The sequence below is a fragment of the Ambystoma mexicanum genome, chromosome 3q, assembly GCF_040938575.1.
Source record: "Ambystoma mexicanum isolate Mex_15411 chromosome 3q, UKY_AmexF1_1, whole genome shotgun sequence".
NCBI lineage: Eukaryota > Metazoa > Chordata > Amphibia > Caudata > Ambystomatidae > Ambystoma > Ambystoma mexicanum.
Genome location: NC_090926.1, coordinates 875635969 through 875653990, shown reverse-complemented (window position 1 = coordinate 875653990; position 18022 = coordinate 875635969). Strand labels below are relative to the sequence as shown.

General features: G+C 47.6%; 1 protein-coding gene across 1 annotated transcript in view; it reads left to right on the top strand.

The window, feature by feature from the left end:
* Nucleotides 1–18022, top strand: part of ERN1 (endoplasmic reticulum to nucleus signaling 1) — a 749808-nt gene that overhangs the window by 473477 nt on the left and 258309 nt on the right. The window contains exons 9-10 of the mRNA XM_069654991.1: nt 495–573; nt 12225–12390. Of these exons, the coding sequence (XP_069511092.1) occupies nt 495–573; nt 12225–12390 (245 nt within the window). The remainder of the gene's footprint in view (nt 1–494; nt 574–12224; nt 12391–18022) is intronic.

Below are 18022 nucleotides of genomic sequence, written 5' to 3'. Positions count from 1 at the left end.
ATGGATTAGAAATGAGGAGTACCTGTCGGTCAGATAGCACAGCGAGTAGAGGGCTCGCTTAGACATCCGTGCAGAGCCTGCTGATGCAGGTTCGAATCCCAGCAGGGCCATACTCCGCCTTTCAACCTTCCGAGGTCGATAAATGAGCACCACACACCGTAGGTAATAAAAAGCAGCGCTCAGATGCCTGAGGGTTCGTAGCGCTATATAAATGCAAAATTATTAATATTATAAAGCTTGAATGTCTGGCTACTGTGAAATAATGACTACAAGCATGATTGTATATTGCATTTACTTTCACTGTTTCTCTTTCGGTCTTGATTAGTAAGCGTCACACCCGCGTTAGATTTTCTTTTTTGTCTCATTACTTTGCATGCTGATAATTGTAGTTTGCTATTAAGGATGGGGAAAATGGTGCCGTAGTGCCTTGTTAAACAGCCTTTTCTGGAATGAAAAATCAGTGTCTCTAATGCTGTATTTTCCTCTGCTTGTAGGCCGACTCTCTATGTGGGGACTTATTCCACCAGTCTCTATGCTTCGTCTTCGCTGGTGCATGAAGGCGTTGCTGTTGTGGTAAGCTTCACAAAGATATAAAGAAACACATACGTTCTATGGCAAGTAGCATACAGGTTTGAAAGGGAATGCCTGCACGAACCCATAAGAGGGGGGATTGTGAGGTTTTGGGGAGAAATGCTTGATTCAGCTCAGTAGTGCCCAGGGTCTGGAATTGGTAAAATAGCCAGAATGAGCAACTTATATGAAGGGTTGTCCGTATAATGCAAGATGGCAGCGCAGAATGTTCCTGAGAAAGGAAGTATGTTGACTTGTGTTAAGATAATGCACTGTGCTCACGTTTTGTATTGGAAAGCAGAGCCTCACTATAAATTGCGGGGTTCATTGGGTAAATAAGCACAAGATTTTAAAGACGCATTTAAAAACAATCCTCTGAACCATTTCATTATTGTACGATAGCAGTGTGGTGTAATTTCCAGGAGTACAGCCTCCTATTTGTGCAGACTTTGTTTCGAGATTAGACCCGTGATTAAATCCTACATTCCACCAACCTTAGACGAAGAAGGCCATTACCATTCCTTCCCCACTGATTAAAGAAATGAAGCAGGGGCGCCAGGTCATTAATGTCCTCACACATAATATTCAACCAGTCCACATGACGGAGTCCGCTCAATGAAAACTGCCAGGCTATTATGCAAGTCTATGCAAGAAGGACGAGCATACTCGTCCTTGGCACTTAAGGGGTTAATGGTTGAATGTTTACTTCCAGTGCATCAGGAGATTCCCCTAAACCGTTCTAATATCCTGAAACTTTTTGGTGCTAGCCCTTCTCTATGTTCCATAGCCTCAAAGAATATTACAAGGGTATACTTTGTCCATCAGTACCGCACCGACCGGGCTGTTCTTTATGTCAAAAGTAGTTTTGCCCGGGAAGCCCCATCGCTGCAACAGATGGGCTTTGATATAGGCCCCTCATTTGAGCCATCAAATAGGACTGGGCTTCATCATTTTGACCTTTACCCAGTCCCTCACCCAAATGAACTTGTAGTCTCTACCAATGTGCATAATGAAGAAGTATGGTTGGTTAATTCTGTTGGCCCATTACGCAATGTGGTCCACGATGAACATGATTGGTCATGGGTGGGCGGTGCACTTAATGGTCCAGGAAAGTCCCAATGTGGTTCTCAGACTCTTTAGTAAAAATGTTATTTTTCATTACTATCATGGAATACTAGGGGTTACAAACTGTTAACTGACCATAATCTGGGGGAAAACTTAAAGCAATACAATGTTATCTGTTTACAGGAGACTTGGCTTACCAAGGATGTTCATACAGATGGATAGCTTTCGCTATCACAATTTGCTATCCCTTCGTTTGTGGACTGCCCCAAAGGCGGTCTTCTGATTTTTATTGAAGATCGAGTCGGGAAGGAGTTGTCTCCTCAGATGACTCGATCCTGGGCCTATTATATGTACACGTCCAGTTTGAATAGAGCGAGAAGGTGGTGAATCTGCTTCCGATTTAATGTTTATTGGCATCAGGGAATATGTCCTGTGAACAAAATGTTAAAAGCGGTTTCCATCAGAATAAACGCTTGACAAGAATTATTCCCCGGGGGTTTTGTTAGAGTAGTGGGTGATTGCAACTCCCCATGTCTGAGTGCTAGTTCTGATCAAACTAAGGAGAGATGTCCTCCATTTAAAGATGAGGCGTGCAGAGGGCTGGAAGTGGCTTGTTAGTCTGGAAGGTTTAGGACCAAACATGTTGAACTGGGCTGATTCTATGGCTCCAGGAAATCGCCATACGTGGCACAATGGAACCGGGGTGGAACCGGGACTCTATCATAGATTATATATTCATGGATGCAGGTTTATTGGAAAGCTGCTCCCCTTTGCTAATTTCCAAAACTACTTTAAATGACCATTATCTTCTAAGTGTAGCTATTGACATGAAATTGGGGATTCGATGAGTCCCACCGGGAATATCATTCAATGGTCCATGTAATTGAGTCTTTTGGACCCCGGCCAAAGTTTGTCAGGCCAATACTGCTTTTGTGGAATGGTGTAATTCAGCGACTGGAGACTAGATTGCCAGTACTCTAACTGTTGAACCTTTGCAGCCGTTTATAAATAGTACTTTGTCTAAAGTTTTCAAACTTGGTTGTGATAAATTGACACAGCCTAGAGCCTCCCATCTGCATAAGTTCGATTCTGACGTGACTGTTCGCAAAAGGTCGATTTGACCCTGAAATTAAAGCAATTAAGGATAGGTTGGGAGGTGAGCCTGCTACGATGGTCCTTGAAATTAAGACAGTGTGCTTAAAATATAATTGGACTAGAGAGCACACCTCTTCTAGTGAGATAGTTATAACATGCTAAAGGTCTTAAGGTGTTAAGACTCCTCAATGTTCTGGCAGATTATTATTGGGAAATCGTATCCGCAAGCACATAAGCAATTAAATGCAGTGGGCGGAACCAGAGTGGGTCTTGCATTTCGAAAGGGTATTTTCCTGTGATATCCCAAACAATAGTCTTTTGCCCCTTGAGTATTCTGGGGATTGGCAACTGGAAGTGGATGAAGAGAACATTCTAAATATTCTTTCCAATTTAAGTTTATCGCTGGCTCCGGTACCAAAAAAAAACCTTCCAATCTGTTATTCTGTGGTGACCCGGTAATGTGGGCAAACATCCTGACTTATCTATTTAATAACATTATAGACACATTGTTTTCCTGATACTTGCCGGATTGCTCACTTAATTCCAATCTATAAACGTGGCCCTAAATCTGATATCGCCCAACCTCGATTCTTGATGCTGACAGCAAGGTGCTTGCTGCCTTGCTGCTGCGTTACGTCGAATATTGGGCGAAAGAGATAGGCATGCATGCTTCAAATGTAGCAAATTGGTTTTAGAAAGTTTATGGGCACGTCATTAGATGGCTTTTTGTTGAAATGCCTTCAATCAACTGCATGGACTAAAACCTATACATCTATATTTATTGCGACCATTGATCTTACTGCCTCTATTAACAGTGTAACTAGGGAACTTATTGGGAAGAAATTACATGTTTCTGGAATGCCACTGTATCTGTTGAAGTTGATTGGCATGTATGAGAATTCCGTGATGCAAGACCGACTAAATCAGGACAGGGTGTTATCATGTCGGATTAAAGTAAATTGAGGAGTATGACACGGCTGCATTCTTTCCCTGTGTCTTTTTAATATATATACATCAGACATTGGGTATTATCTGCAGAATGTAGCATTTGCCTCCCCCAAGCTGGCTCACCGTAAGGTTTTGCTAAACCGATTATTTTTTTGCTATTTCATTGCACCGAGAAGGGATTAACAATACCTGCTTAATGCTTTTCATAGCTATGCCAATCGGAATTCCCTGATGATGATGAATTCTCAGCAAATCAAGCTAATGCAGTGCACTTTAAAAACTCATGCTTCCTCCTGCACGTGGTGTGGGAGAGGAGTCGCTTTGGAAAGGGTGTAATGTTTAGTGTATCTAGGATTTCTAATTTACACCGAGCCTAGTGTGGGGGAAATCCAAATTTGGGAAGTTATCTGTGAAACCCCTAATTAAGTCTTATGAGGAAAAGCCGATACCCACACTTTTGTATGGCATTGAGACCGTTTTTTTAATGGATTTTAAACCTTTTGAACGGCCTGAAAGCCTTTATCTGGAAAAAAGTACTGTGCATCCAAAAATCTGTTTCTATTTCTGTAATCTGATAAGAGTTGGGTCTGAACTCTTTGGAAGGTAAGGTGCAGTGGAGACGTATCTTTTTATCGAACGATTATGTTCTTCCAACTGACTCCCTTTTTTGTGGCCTGAATCAAATTAGGGCCTCGCGGAATCTCCAATATTTGAAGGACTTGATGAGCATCTGTATGGAAATTCTGCATAGAATTAGCCTTGCAGTAGGTAACTTGATCCAAAATCCAGGGTATATAAAAAGAAACCTTGTGTGTGTATATGTATATATATGTGTGTGTGTGTATATGTGTATGTATATATATATATATTTCTGAGGCTTGTGGAATCTGCTTAGATCACATGCTGTGCATAGGCCGACATCTAGTGGAAGCTGCGCAGTATTACAGTTTGTTTTTCGAAACTCGAAAATGGGCGTCGACACAGGGCGTGCCAGTAATACTATCCCTTGTGTGACGTCCACTGTACCCCAGATCCCTCACGCGTCTGGGATCCTCAGATTGTTTTTTTCTGCCATACTGGTCGGAAGCATTTTGCGGAGTCCCCTGGCCTTAGCCATACTTTTGCTAAAATATTAAATTATTTACATCCTTCCCCATCCCAACTTCGACACTCGACGCCGGCTGGAGAAGAAATCGACCGTCGGCTGCTGCTCGACGGATTTGGGCCTCGGAAGGCCTCTGGCCTCGGCCCGGGCCTTGGAAGGCCTCTGGCCTCGGCCCTGCAAGTAGGGAGAGTGGGGGATTGGACATACTCTACACTCTTGGTATATAGGTACACCTTATACATTTCCTACACTTAAAAGCCCGCTGCCTCAAGGTGCGTATGGAGGGTACCCCTTTTCAATTCTGCCCCAAGTGCAATCGCAAATACCCTTGGGTCGACAGGCACGCCACGTGCAATCTCAGCTTGCCGAGGGACCACCCCGAAGCGAACTGCAGAGCGTGTAGTAGGTTTAAACCTAAGACACTTAAGGACCGTTCGACGAAGCGTTGGGCCTACCACGCCAGGCAGGCGGCCATGGCAGCGGAGGGCGCCTTCAGCGACTGCAGAGATGCCGTACTTTCGGACGGCGAGGGCATTACGGCGTCAAAAGACAGCCAAGCGCAGGTCCCCGACCTCGGAAGGTCGTCCGGCCTGGCGGCTATGGGGAAGACCCCCCGGCAAGACAAGCGCTTCACACACCACACATACTAAACACACGAAGTCCAACCGAGACTCGACGACGTCGAGTTCTCGGAAAGAGGCACACACAGAACGGTCCGATTCGGTGTCCTCTGAGCGTTCTCGATCGAGATCGCCGCATGACTCCAGGCAATCATCCACTCTTGCCAAGAGTGCCTCGCTCCCTAGGCTAACAGAAGTTCGATCGCGCTCCAGGAGTCGGAGCCCGCAGACAAGATCAGCGCGGCCCCACGCTCGACGGACAGGGACTCTACCCCTGATCCTCGACGCCAGGCGTCGAAAACCTCCGGAGCCACAAAAGGACAGGGAAAACACTTTTCCACTCACGGGGAGGGGGGAAAACAGCAGAAGAAGCAGCCTTTGCACTCTTCCACACCTGTAAAACACGCCACTCCCCCTAAACAGACAGACAAGCCCAGGTCTGCTGATATGTCTAAAACCAGCAAATCTACTTAAGATAAATCTCTGAGACTTGCTGAGAGAGTCATTCCCAGTTCCAAAAAGTGGTCGAGTTGAAGACATAGATAGGGTCATGTCAAGGATGTCTTCTTTGGCTGACTTTTACGATTAAAAATCCAGACCATTTCCTTTCGTATGATCCACAAGGGGCGACACCCTCAGGCTCTAACGATCCTATCCCCCCGAGTAAGAAGCCCCGGTTTGAGACACCGATGAGGTCTACTGACCCCTTCGAGGGACAACCATATTCAAGACCATACTCACTGTATCAAGGAGAGGCTTCCTTTGGTGAGGACCAAGAATTTGGCATGGTAGAAGAGCAAACCGGGACCGGCTACTATGGGGATGATGACGACCAAGAAGAGGAAGAGGAAGACCCTGAAACCTACAGAGAAGATTCCCCGGTAGAAAACAAAGCCCCCGTTACCGACTCCCCTGTCGATAACAACCCCTCCTAAACGAGGTTCTCGCACGTGCAGCAGAACATTTCCATATTGACACCCACGGTGTCCAGGAGGAGAGGGACTTCGCGAGGAGTTAGTGGGAGAAAGGAGGCCTGGTGCCCAGACCATCCCTATCCTTAAGTCCATTCAGCGAATAATAGACCCGTCCCTGGTGAACCCGAACCTCACCAGAGCAGTCAATCCCAGAGTTGAAAAACTTTTCAGGGCAGCCCAGTCTGACCCTCTCTATATAAGAGGACATCTGAAGCCAGGCTCCCTAGTTGTCACTAACACTCGTAAGAGGGCTGGAACACCCTTGTCATCGTCCGAAGCTCCTCCAGACAAGGAGAGCAAAAAACTATATGGTTTCGGCAGGAAAGTAGCCTCAACGTCCGCCTATCAGGCAAGGATTGCAAACTCCACCACCCTGTTGGCCAGCTACAACTGCCATCAGTGGGAAGAAGTCGCGGCACTCATAGCCTCTGCTCCGGAACCTTTAAAGGGCCAGTTAGCTCGGATTTCCGCAGAGGGTAGAGCCGTGTCTGGTTGCATTTTGAGAGCAGCCTTTGACGCCGCGGACAATGCAGGCAGATTGGTAGCAGACGGCACTGTTATCAAGAGACATGCGTGGTTACGGCAGTCTGGTTTTAAGGCAGAAACCCAGGCATCATTGTTGGACAAACCGGTGGAAGACGATCTGTTTGGTAAGGCGGTCGAGGACGCATTGAAGAGTGTCTCGTATTCGTCCTTGGCATTCAAGTCCCTTGGCCAGTTAACCAATAAACCCCCTAAACAGAGAGGGAATAGTAATTTTCGTCGCCCACACGGCCAAAATTCCCATAGAGGATCTAACTATTCCCAGGGGCAGGGTGCACAGTGGAACAACAGCCAACAGTCTACCCAGGGTTACGGCAGGGGTAATAGGAGAGGTCGTGGTAAAGGCAGAGGCAGCCCCAGCAAAGGAGACGGCACGCCTCCACCAAAGCAGTGACGCTCAGTTCAGGGTCCCTTCTCACGCAACCCCAGTAGGGGGACGCATTTCCAACTTCACCCAGGCTTGGGAAGGGATCACATCAGACAGATGGGTGCTGTCAACAGTATCCTCAGGGTACTGTATAGAACTACTGCAGCGTCCCCGGAACCATCCTCCACGAAAAAAAAGTACACTCTTTAGAACATCAGAAGATTCTCCTCGAGGAGATCGCCATTCTGCTAGAAAAGGACGCGATAGAACTCGTCCCGGGACACCAGGTAAACAAGGGTATTTATTCAACTTACTTCCTTGTGCCAAAGAAAGATTTGACAATGCGCCCAGTATTGGACTTACGGCCTGCCAACAAGTATGTCAAGCCCCAAAAGTTTCGTATGACTACGCTACAAGAGGTAATCCCCCTCCTAAAAAAGGGGGATTACATGGCAACCTTGGATATGAAAGATGCCTATTTTCATATTTCCATGTTCCCAGCGCACAGAAGGTACTTGCGCTTCAAGGTGGACAGTCGGCACTACCAATTCAAGGTACTGCCCTTCGGGATAGCTTCGGCACCAAGGGTATTCACCAAGGTACTGGCGGTGGCGGCTGCACACCTACGCAGGGAGGCAATCCCAGTGTACCCTTATCTGGACGACTGGCTCATAACTGGGGAAACCCCAGTAATTTGCAGGACAAACATTCAAAGGACGATCAACCTCCTCCACGAATTAGGCTTCTCAATCAACGAGAAAAAGTCAAGCCTGGTGCCAAGCACCTCCAAACAGTTCCTAGGAGCAATCCTAGATACTCAAGAGGGGTTGACATTTCCTTCAGAGGAAAGAATTCGGAATATACTACTGCAAATTCCGCAATATCAGTCCGGTCACCAAATAACGGTATGCAAAGCAATGCGTTTACTGGGCATGATGGCGTCATGTATTTACCTGGTCTCCCACACGCGCCTGCGCATGCGTCCCATGCAGGAATGGTTGGCGAAACAGTGGTCTCAGACAAGTGGTCAGTGGGACGATCTAGTGGTCGTTTCGCCAACACTAGTACAAAGCCTTCACTGGTGGACAAGAGAGAATCTTGCACAGGGAAAACCCTTTTACAATCCCGAAGTACAGGCAGTAGTCGCTACCGATGCATGTCTGACGGGGTGGGGAGCTCACCATCTCCACCACACAGCTCAGGGTCTCTGGTCTCCCTCTGGCCAAGAACCACATCAACCTGCTAGAGCTTCTGGCAGTATTCAGAGCGCTTCAAGCGTTTGAGCCCCACCTACTAAACCTGTCAGTGCAGATCCGGACGGACAGCACAACAGCCATGTTCTACCTGAACAAGCAAGGAGGGACTCGTTCGCCAAATCTGTCCAAGCTTGCCCAGAAAATCTGGATATGGGCACTCAGACGGAACATCTTCCTGTCATCACAACATGTTCCAGGGGAGCTCAATTCCCTAGCGGATGCTCTGAGCAGAGACTCCCTCCCAGAGGAACACAAATGGGTTCTACACAGAGAGGTCATAGAAAATATCTTCTCTCAGTGCGGTTTCCCCACTATAGTCGTATTCACCACAAGCGAAAACAAACAATGCCCAGGATTTGCATCCAGGTTCCCCCAACCAGACTCCCAAGGGAACGCCCTGTGGATGAACTGGTCAGGGATGTTTGCGTATGCTTTTCCACCAACTCCTCATCAGAAAGGTGGTGAACAAGATGAACAGAGAGTCGATGACGCTCGTCCTAGTTGCTCCCATGTGGGCAAGACAACCGTGGTTCCCACACCTACGCAGGATGGCGGTGTGCAAGCCCATCAAACTTCCGGCCTGGTACAACCTACTGTCCCAGCACCAAGGTCAAACAGTGCATCAGCAACCCAACTCAATGAACCTGGCAGCATGGCTCCTGAGGTCATAGAGTTTGGACATCTCAATTTACCACAGAGGTGTATGGACATCCTAAAGGAATCTAGGAAACCAAACACAAGGCACTGTTACTTTGACAAGTGGAAGAGATTTGTTATCTGGTGCCAGAGTAGACAAATCAACCCGGTTGATTGCACTCCTTCCACTATTGTTACATACATGCTCCACCTGCTAGACGCAGGATTGGTTTTTAACTCACTGAAAGTACACCTGGCAGCCCTGTCGGCATACACCACTTCCCATAACAAGGTCTCGTGGTGGAAAGTACCAGTAGTTAAAGCCTTCATGGAAGGAGTAAAGAGACTTCACCCTCCTATTTCAAACCCACCACCAGGGTGGGACCTTAATGTGGTGCTATCTAAACTCATGGGGACCCCCTTTCGAGCCCATGCATAAAAGCAGTCTCAAACACCTGACTTATAAAACGGCCTTCTTAGTAGCTATTACTTCTATAAGAAGGGTCAGTGAAATTCAGGCTCTGTCAGTGCAGGATCCCTTCTTTACTGTCCATAAAGACAAACTGGTTTTACGCACACACCCTAGGTTCTCACCTAAGTTTATATCTAAATTCCACGTAAACCAGTTAAACCAGTCCATCGAGCTTCCGGCTTTCTTCCAGGACCCTCAAAGCTCGGCTGAGGTGAAACTACACACCCTAGATGTGCGTAGGGCGGTCCTCTACTATGTAAATAAGACCAGATCGCTAAGAAAAACAGATCAACTGTTTGTCTCCGTAGCTACAGGCAGAGAGGGGGATCGTGTCTCTAAAGGTGCCATCTCGAAGTGGATTAATAACTGTATCCAGCTGTGTTACTCACTCTCTGAAAGGACTCTGCCTTTCACGCCAAGAGCCCACTCTACTAGAGGCATCGGGGCCACTCTGGCTTTCATTGCAAATGTACCCCTTGACACCATTTGCAAAGCAGCTACGTGGAGCTCTATTCACACTTTTACTCAGCATTACTGCATTTGACACCCATTCCAAGGCAGATACACAAGTGGGACAAGCGGTTCTAAGACACTTATTTGCTCATGACCCTTCTCACATCCCACCTCCTTCTTCAGGTACTGCTCGCTAATCTATGCACATCATGTGATCTAAGCAGATTCCACAAGCCTCAGAAGGGATACATTACTCACCGTAATCGTATTTCTGATGCTTGTATCTGCTTAGATTCACATGCGACCCACCCTTCCTCCCCTCTGAGAGAAGGCACATCGTTGCTTGTAGTCTTACCTTTCTATCTATCTGCTTGGATTATCTGTACTCACGCTACTCCTCATGCTACCTCATGTCAGAAAAAATACAATCTGAGGATCCTAGGCGCGCGAGGGATCTTGGGTACAGTGGGCGTCACACTAGGGATAGTATTACTGGCACGCCCTGTGTCGACGCCCATTTTCGAGTTCCTAAAAACAAACTCTAATACTCTGCAGCTTCCACTAGATGTCGGCCTATGCACAGCATGTGAATCTAAGCAGATACAAGCATCAGAAATACGATTACGGTGAGTAATGTATCATATATATGATGTGTATGATTGGTCATATAATATACTATTGATGAATTTCATTTATAGCGCTCTCTTCCGCACCTGATTGAGGATCACAAAAAACGAGGAGAAATTGCTCTGTATCTTCTGAAACATCCAAATCGGCATTAAAGGAGATCCTTCTTGAAGTTTCGATTCAATTTGTTTTTGACAAGAGGTGCTATATCGATATCATAAAGTCTTGAATTACCTTTCTTGTCGTTTTTGTGGCCCAAGTGCCCCTTTGGAAAGCTTAAGACCTTTTGATCCTTTGCCCATCATTGGTAAGGGAATAGTCTCGATTTTTTCAGATATTTTTTGTGGGACAAAATGTTTGATTGGGGATCCGACTTCTGGAAGACCTGTCTGGCTGGTTGCACAACTTCCTAAATCCTATAATTCATTGTTTTTTTTTTTTTTTGACAGCCTGGACCTTGGAGCTTTCTGTAATGCCATTTATCTGTATGACAATTTGTGAATGCACTTTAACTGCACTTTAACCTCATTCCTTTTTTTGTATTGCGTATTCATGTAGATGTAATGATGGATTTGTTTTTATTCCTGATGAATTCTGCAATGTTGAAACCTTTTTAAAGAACCTTTTTTACATATTTTATAACCTTGTTATATGTTGTGTAGTGGTTTGTTTTGTGTCGGCATGGATGTGTGGGACAGGGCGGACGATTGCCACATGTGGTGGAGATCTCCAAAGTTTCAGGTGTTCTGGGCTGATATCTTGGGATGGATCAAGGAGGTGGAAGGGAGGGAATGTGTGTTGGAACCTATGTTGACACTGTTTAGTTTGGACATTCAAGAAGGACAATGACACACCGTGCCTCGTATGACCCTCTTTTTTTGCTGCTGGCAGCCAGGGCATGCTTGGCAAGGCATTGGAAGAGAAAGGACTGGTGTGACACTGTGAGAGATGTATCTCATGGAAAAGATTACAGCAGCAATCCATGGGGGAAGCTCTGGGATGGAGGAGAATGGCTACAATGTGCTACTAGGTTTGGGAGTGTGAGTTGAAGGGGAAGCCACTCTTGGAGGTTGGGCCCGGTCCTGGCCGAAGCAATCGCATGTATAGGTTGAGCACCTTGTTGTGGTTGTACTGTTTGTGACCTCTCTATGCAGAAGCTGTTATTGTGAGCTGGAAACCCTACTGGTAAAAGGAAGGATGGGAATATGATGGGTGGGGCGGGAGTAGGGGGGGGAATTAATAGTAGGGAAAAGGTCTCTTGTTTGAAGCATGTTATTCTGCGAATCACTTTAATTCCTGTAATTTTTGCCTTTACAAAACCAATACAAATTTCATTAAAAAAAAAGTATATATGACTAAATAAATAAAAATTAAAGAAATGGGCCGCTCGTGCGCACTAGATGGACATTTTGTCAGAAAAATACTTATTCTTATTAGAGGAGTGATAATGCTGAGCCAATTTCTTGTGTTAGTAATAGTTGTTTTTTTTCTAGCCACGAGGCAGAGCCATCCCGCTACTGGAAGGCCCTCGGACAGGAGGAGTCACTATTGAAGACAACGGAGAGTGCGTCATCACCCCTAGCACCGATATCAAATTTTCTTCAGGACTGAACGAAAAAGACAAGTTCAATTTCTGGAGAAATCGCTGGCTTTTGATCGGTATGAAGCACGTTGGTCTACTCTTGCTTATGCGACGTTGCAGTGCCATCTTGTGGCAAAGATTGGCGGAAATCTTTTTCATCAAACGCAGCAAGTTGAAATAAAACTCTTGACAAGTGAAAAAGCTATAACGCAAAACCTTCTTTGGATGCACTTTGAAACCTAACACACCATTTAAAACAACCACCGCAGAAGTACACATTTTTTATAAATAAGTCTTGCAAATAATTCCACCTTTACTCTTCTAACATATTGTTGGTTGCTAACATTTAAGGACAAACTTTCTAATTCAATTGAAACTCTTCTACATTAGGAAGTAGCGGACAATTGAGATAAAACATGGACAATTGAAATAAAATGTGGCTTCAATTAATAGAAAGTGTGAGGTCTGTGGTGTCCCCAGGGGAAAAAAAAACTAGTAACGTTTAGGTCACCCAACCGTATGTCTGTACTCGTTTTACTCATAAATCCCGTCCCATTTCCTGCGTCCTTGTGGGCATACCCCAACCTTTGGCAGTGAAAAATTGAGGTTCCCTTTTAAATTTAGTATATCGCGCAGGGATGCGGCCTTGTGAATGGTAACGCTCCGGCACATCATTTCTGTCCCTTTTTCTGCACACTGTGTCGGAACTGCCAGCTGACGCAGAGACTTTTTTTTAGCTTTCTGCTTGCTCCCAGTTTTCTTTTTCAATCTTATTTAATTTCCATTTGGTGGCTCGCCTTCCCCGGTGCATGTCGGCCGCAGGAGGATACACAAGGTGTGCCTCATGGGACCGCTCGTTGCCGACTCGGTCTTGAGTGTTTGGGGCCCGACCGCCGCTGGGACGCATATTCGGCTTGCAGCGCTCTCGGTCACAAAACATTGAGGAATCGGTTGTCGTGGTGGAGGGAGATCTTCCACACTTCGGTGCCTCCTTTTCCAGTGTCCCCACAGTTCGGGGTTCCTCTTATTCAGGTTCTGGCAGGCCCGAGCCCCAAGCCGAGGGGCCCGGGAGGTCTTGCGGGCGTACCGGACACAGAACTGAGCCTGGCTACCGGCTCCCAAGCTGAGGGGCTCAAGGGCCCTAACAGGCTGTCTTCGGGTGGACGATCAAGTTTGTCATCTTCTACCGCAGGGGTAAGGGATCAAGGGCCACCTCCAAGAGTCTGTCCTTGGCACTATGCAGCATGGCTTCCGGCACAAGTGCCGAGTGCGTCCAACCTACCTGAGCTCGCTCCAAAGTCGTGAGTCAGGCTGATGCGACTACCGACTGTCCGGCTGAGGGATCAGCGCCCACCAGAGTGATCTCTGAGGTAGACGCCTGTGCTTCAGGTGCAAAATCCAAGCTGTATCCTTCTTTGCCTGAGGCCTCTCTTAGCTCAGGACCCCACGCTCTCATGCCCATGGCGTGGAGCAAAGCTTCAAAATGTCAGAGGCACGTGGTGGAGCCTACCAGACTGGCGGCCATCTTGGATCCACCTCAGGGCCCACAAGTGCTTTCACCCATCGAATGGGCTTTGCAAGATGATCCCAGTCCCCAGACCCATCACAGCCCTACGGTTTCATGTACCAGGTGCCTCAGTGCTTTCATGAGGAGCGGAGGCCAAGCTTCTCGGAGGGCCAGACCCCTAAGTACCCGGCAGATTGCGAGGACTGCTTCTTCGAGCACTTCCTCTTCCTTCTGTGTTCCCCTTAGGTGAAGGTCATCCGCAGGTGGCACCACCCTGGGCCCCTCCTCTGGGTGGTACTCCTGTTCCTCCAGCGCTGCCTGTCCCTCCCCCGATCCAGTCCCTACCAGTTGGTCTGACCCCTCCACCACCTGTACCACCAACACGTCCCCCTCAACATCCGTTGAACCTGTCTACGGCTCCGGACCTAGGGGGGAACCCGCTGGCACCTGTGTCCCAGGGCCCGGATTCTCCGCGGTCTATGAAAAGGCGGGTGGGGGGGGGTAAGAGACAAGGACACCAAAGACTATGAACCCTCTGCATCCATTAAGGCCTTTTATGACCGCCTTCAGGGCTTGGCAGAGTTCTTGAGAGTCCCTCTGCCCCGGGGGAAGCCCCCAGGAGTGCTAGCAGAGGTCTTGGGAAACGCACCACGATCCAATCTGGCATTGCTCTCCAGAAGGATGTTCTGCAGGTGGCACTAAAGGTCTGGGAGAAGCCCAGGGTCAATGCCCAGATGAACAAGAAGTTGAACAGCAGGTTTAGGTTGATGGACGGGAAACCAATCCTCCTTGCCTCGCACCCGCAGCCTAATTCTGCAGTGGTGGCTGCAGCCTCCTTGTATTCGAAACCATAGTCTTCGTTGCCTTCTCTACCGGCTCCACCGCCAGTTGTCTTTCCAAGGAGGTCAAAGTCCTCGAGTCTTTGGGAAAGCACTGTTAAACCATCTCAGGACTATATCTACGGCAAGCCAACACAGATACCATCTTGGCTGCAGCTAACCAAAAGCTGTAGCGGGAGATCTGGGAATTTCTGCCCGACCTCCACTTGGACAAACCAGCATCCTTCAAGGCCGGTCTGGCAGATGCTTGGTGCCATTGCGCAGGACCTCATGGAGTCTTCAGTCTCCCTTGGGGTCAAGATGAGAAGGTTTCATCTGACATGCAGAAATGGATCCTGGACCTGCCCTTTGAGGGTGTGGACCTTTTTCATTTGTCAACCGTTGATGAGTTGACAAAAAAGAAAACATCCACTCAAACCACCAAGTCCTTTGCCATCCTGACAAAATCCGGTCAGAAGTCCTTCCCTCAGTCCCAGGGCAGGACCGAGTTCAAAACACACACTTTCTCTGGATTCAAGGGGTTCTGGGGCTGCTGTACACAGAGGCCTGACAGGTCGCCCAGCGACAACAGGAGAAAGCGGCAAAGGACGTTGCACAGGTTTTCCTGCTCCCCCTCCTCTGCCCTGGCTTCTGACGCTAAGAAGCAGTGACGTCAAGGTCGGGGAACAGAGCTCGCCTGTGGGGGTCCATTTAGCTCTGTTCCAGTATACCTGGAAGTGTCTTTTCAGCAACCTGTGGATCCTATTTGAAGTCTCCACGGGCTTCAGTCTTCCACTTCCTTTGCCTCTACCATCCTCCCCTCCTCTTTGTCAGATCAGGTCCCCGGCTCTTTTTCGGGAGGTCCTTTCGCTCTTGGATATGCAGGCAATAGAATTGGTGCCTCTTGTAGACAGGGGCTTTAGTTACTATTCCAGGATTTAGTACCCAAGAACAACTAGGCTGGCCTGAGGGTTGTCCTGGACCTGTCATTTCTAAATTGGTCTTTACAGCTGGAACACTTCAAGATGATTACTCCTGCGCACATTGCCGAGTCTCTGTGTGCAGGGGACTGGATGTGTTCCCTGGACCTCAAGGATGCATACCTACTAGCCGCATCAGAAGTTTCGGGGGTTCACGATTGTCGTACTGCTTTCAGTACATGGTTCTGCCCTTTGGCCTGAACTTGGCCTCTCATGTCTTCACTAAGTTGATAAACGCAGTTGGGGGCCTTCTCCGCTTGTGAGGCCATCATCTCAACCCTTAGGACGACTGGCTAGTGAGGACGGGGTCGCCCAAATAGGTGGCGCACTCCTGCCCAAGATTGGTGGATATCCTTCATCAGCTGGGGTTCTCCCTCAACCGGAGGAAGTCATGGTTGTGCCCATCTCAGGACCTGCTCTTCCTAAAGGTGCGTTGGAACACTGCCATTCAGCGGGTGTTCCCTGCGGCCGAGAGGCTTCTGTCTCTATGCATGGCAGTGGGGTACTCTGGTCAACACGACCAAATCTGCATGGTGGTTCCAGCACATTCTGAGCCTCATGCTCTCCTGCATGCTCACTGTACAGCATGCTCTCCTCAAGATGAAGCGCCTCCAGTTCCACCTGGTGGCCAATTGGGATCAGGAGGGGAGCGCAGGGAGGGTGTGGGGTGTCTCAGACATTTCCACCGCTCCTACTACCCGATCTTTGCTGGTGACTGATGGATGGCAATATTTCAGTGGGAGCCCCCTTCACCCCACTGGAGCCTTACCTGGTGGTGACGACTTACTCCTCTCTTTCGGGCTGGGGGGCCTATTCTGGAGGGCTATGTGATTCATGTAGCATGGTACAGGACGGAAGCCCTCCTACAAAAAACCTGCTCAAGCTCAGGAGTGTGGACCTGGCCCTCTGTTTTATATGCTGCTTTTGCCAATTTTCTAAATTTCGTGTGCTTTCCATTGCTTTCCATTGCTACAAGTTGGGGCAACAGTTTATCAGTGTGTTTTCCTGGCACTAAGGTGGGATCTATTTGAAATGTTTTTCTCTTCAATGGATTTCATGGAGTTGGCTGGAGGTAAAATGGATGGCTGGAATTTTTAAAGTAATCTGCTCCTCTGTTAAATGAAAGATTGCTTACATACAGTGTATGCCTTCTCTTATAAGCAACCAAAGTGATTTTCCTACATTCTTTATCAAAATGGAACTGTACAGGTTGACTATTTCCAGCGTGTCAGGGAGAATTCTAATTTCTGTGCTAATTCCCTTCAACCTTAGAGACCCCCAGTCTTTTTGTTGGACTTCAGGACTTTTTTTAATCCTGGAGTGAGTGAGACGGTTTTCTTACTCCGTCATGTATTTTTGATCTGATTTGGGCTCTGTTTCTTTGTTTTTGGAGTCTGACAAACTCCATCTAGCGCATCTCAAAGGCGCATCTACCTTTTGTATTGTGACACACAGCACCTTCAGTGCAGTGTCACAGAGAAGTCCTTCGTATTTCTCATAAGGTTTAAATACCATCTAGTATTAGAGAGTACTATAGTAGTAAAGTGAAACTTACTTTACTTACCTTTTTTCCTATGTAGGTCCAGCACACCCCATCTTATGTGGAGTGCCCGAGGGTTACTTAGTAGCCCCTTTTCCTACTACATTTATTATGTTAACCTCACTACTTTTAATGGCTGGTGGCAGTGGTTTAATTTTCCTACCATTGTGCATATTTACCGCAGGTTGATTCGTCCTCTGCAGTATAGCACCCAAGGGTGACCATTGTGTCAAAATGGTCCCGGTTGTCTTTTTTTGCCAGTGTTAGTGAAGTCTTTCTTGGCTTTTACTCTGCGCGCCAAACCAGGTTTAACCCTTTTGTTTGTCTTGCCTTTGGCTGGCTTCAGTACTGAAACCCGCCTCTGGCTCCAGTGTGTCTGGCAGGGCAAGAAGCGAGGGAGGTGCCCAAAACTCCGTCGTTAGTCTCCTTAGTTACCTGAATGCATCCAGTACTGATTGGCGGGCTGGCTGTTATTGCAGCACAGCCACCCTGCTGTGTGAGGGACAGCTAGGCTGTGAATGAATGGGAGAAACCTGCATAAAAGGCGAGGGTTCTTGAACTGAAGACCGGGTAGACCACTGGATGAAACATCCAACGAAGGAATCTTGAAGAGAAGCTTGCTGCACCATCCTGGACTGTTGAACTGCCTGGTGGAGCCCTGCTGCAGTGCTGAAGATCCAATTGCGAATCGACTAGAGAAGCCCCGGAACTGACAACTTCTTGGGTTAGTGGGACCTACTAACACCAAGACTAACTTTGCTGGATGGAGGACCTACCCCAACTGGCTGTACTTCTTTGCTGCTGCTGGAACTGAGTGCCAGGGGTCGAGAAGTCTGTAGTTGAGTGTCTCGTCTTTAAGCCGGA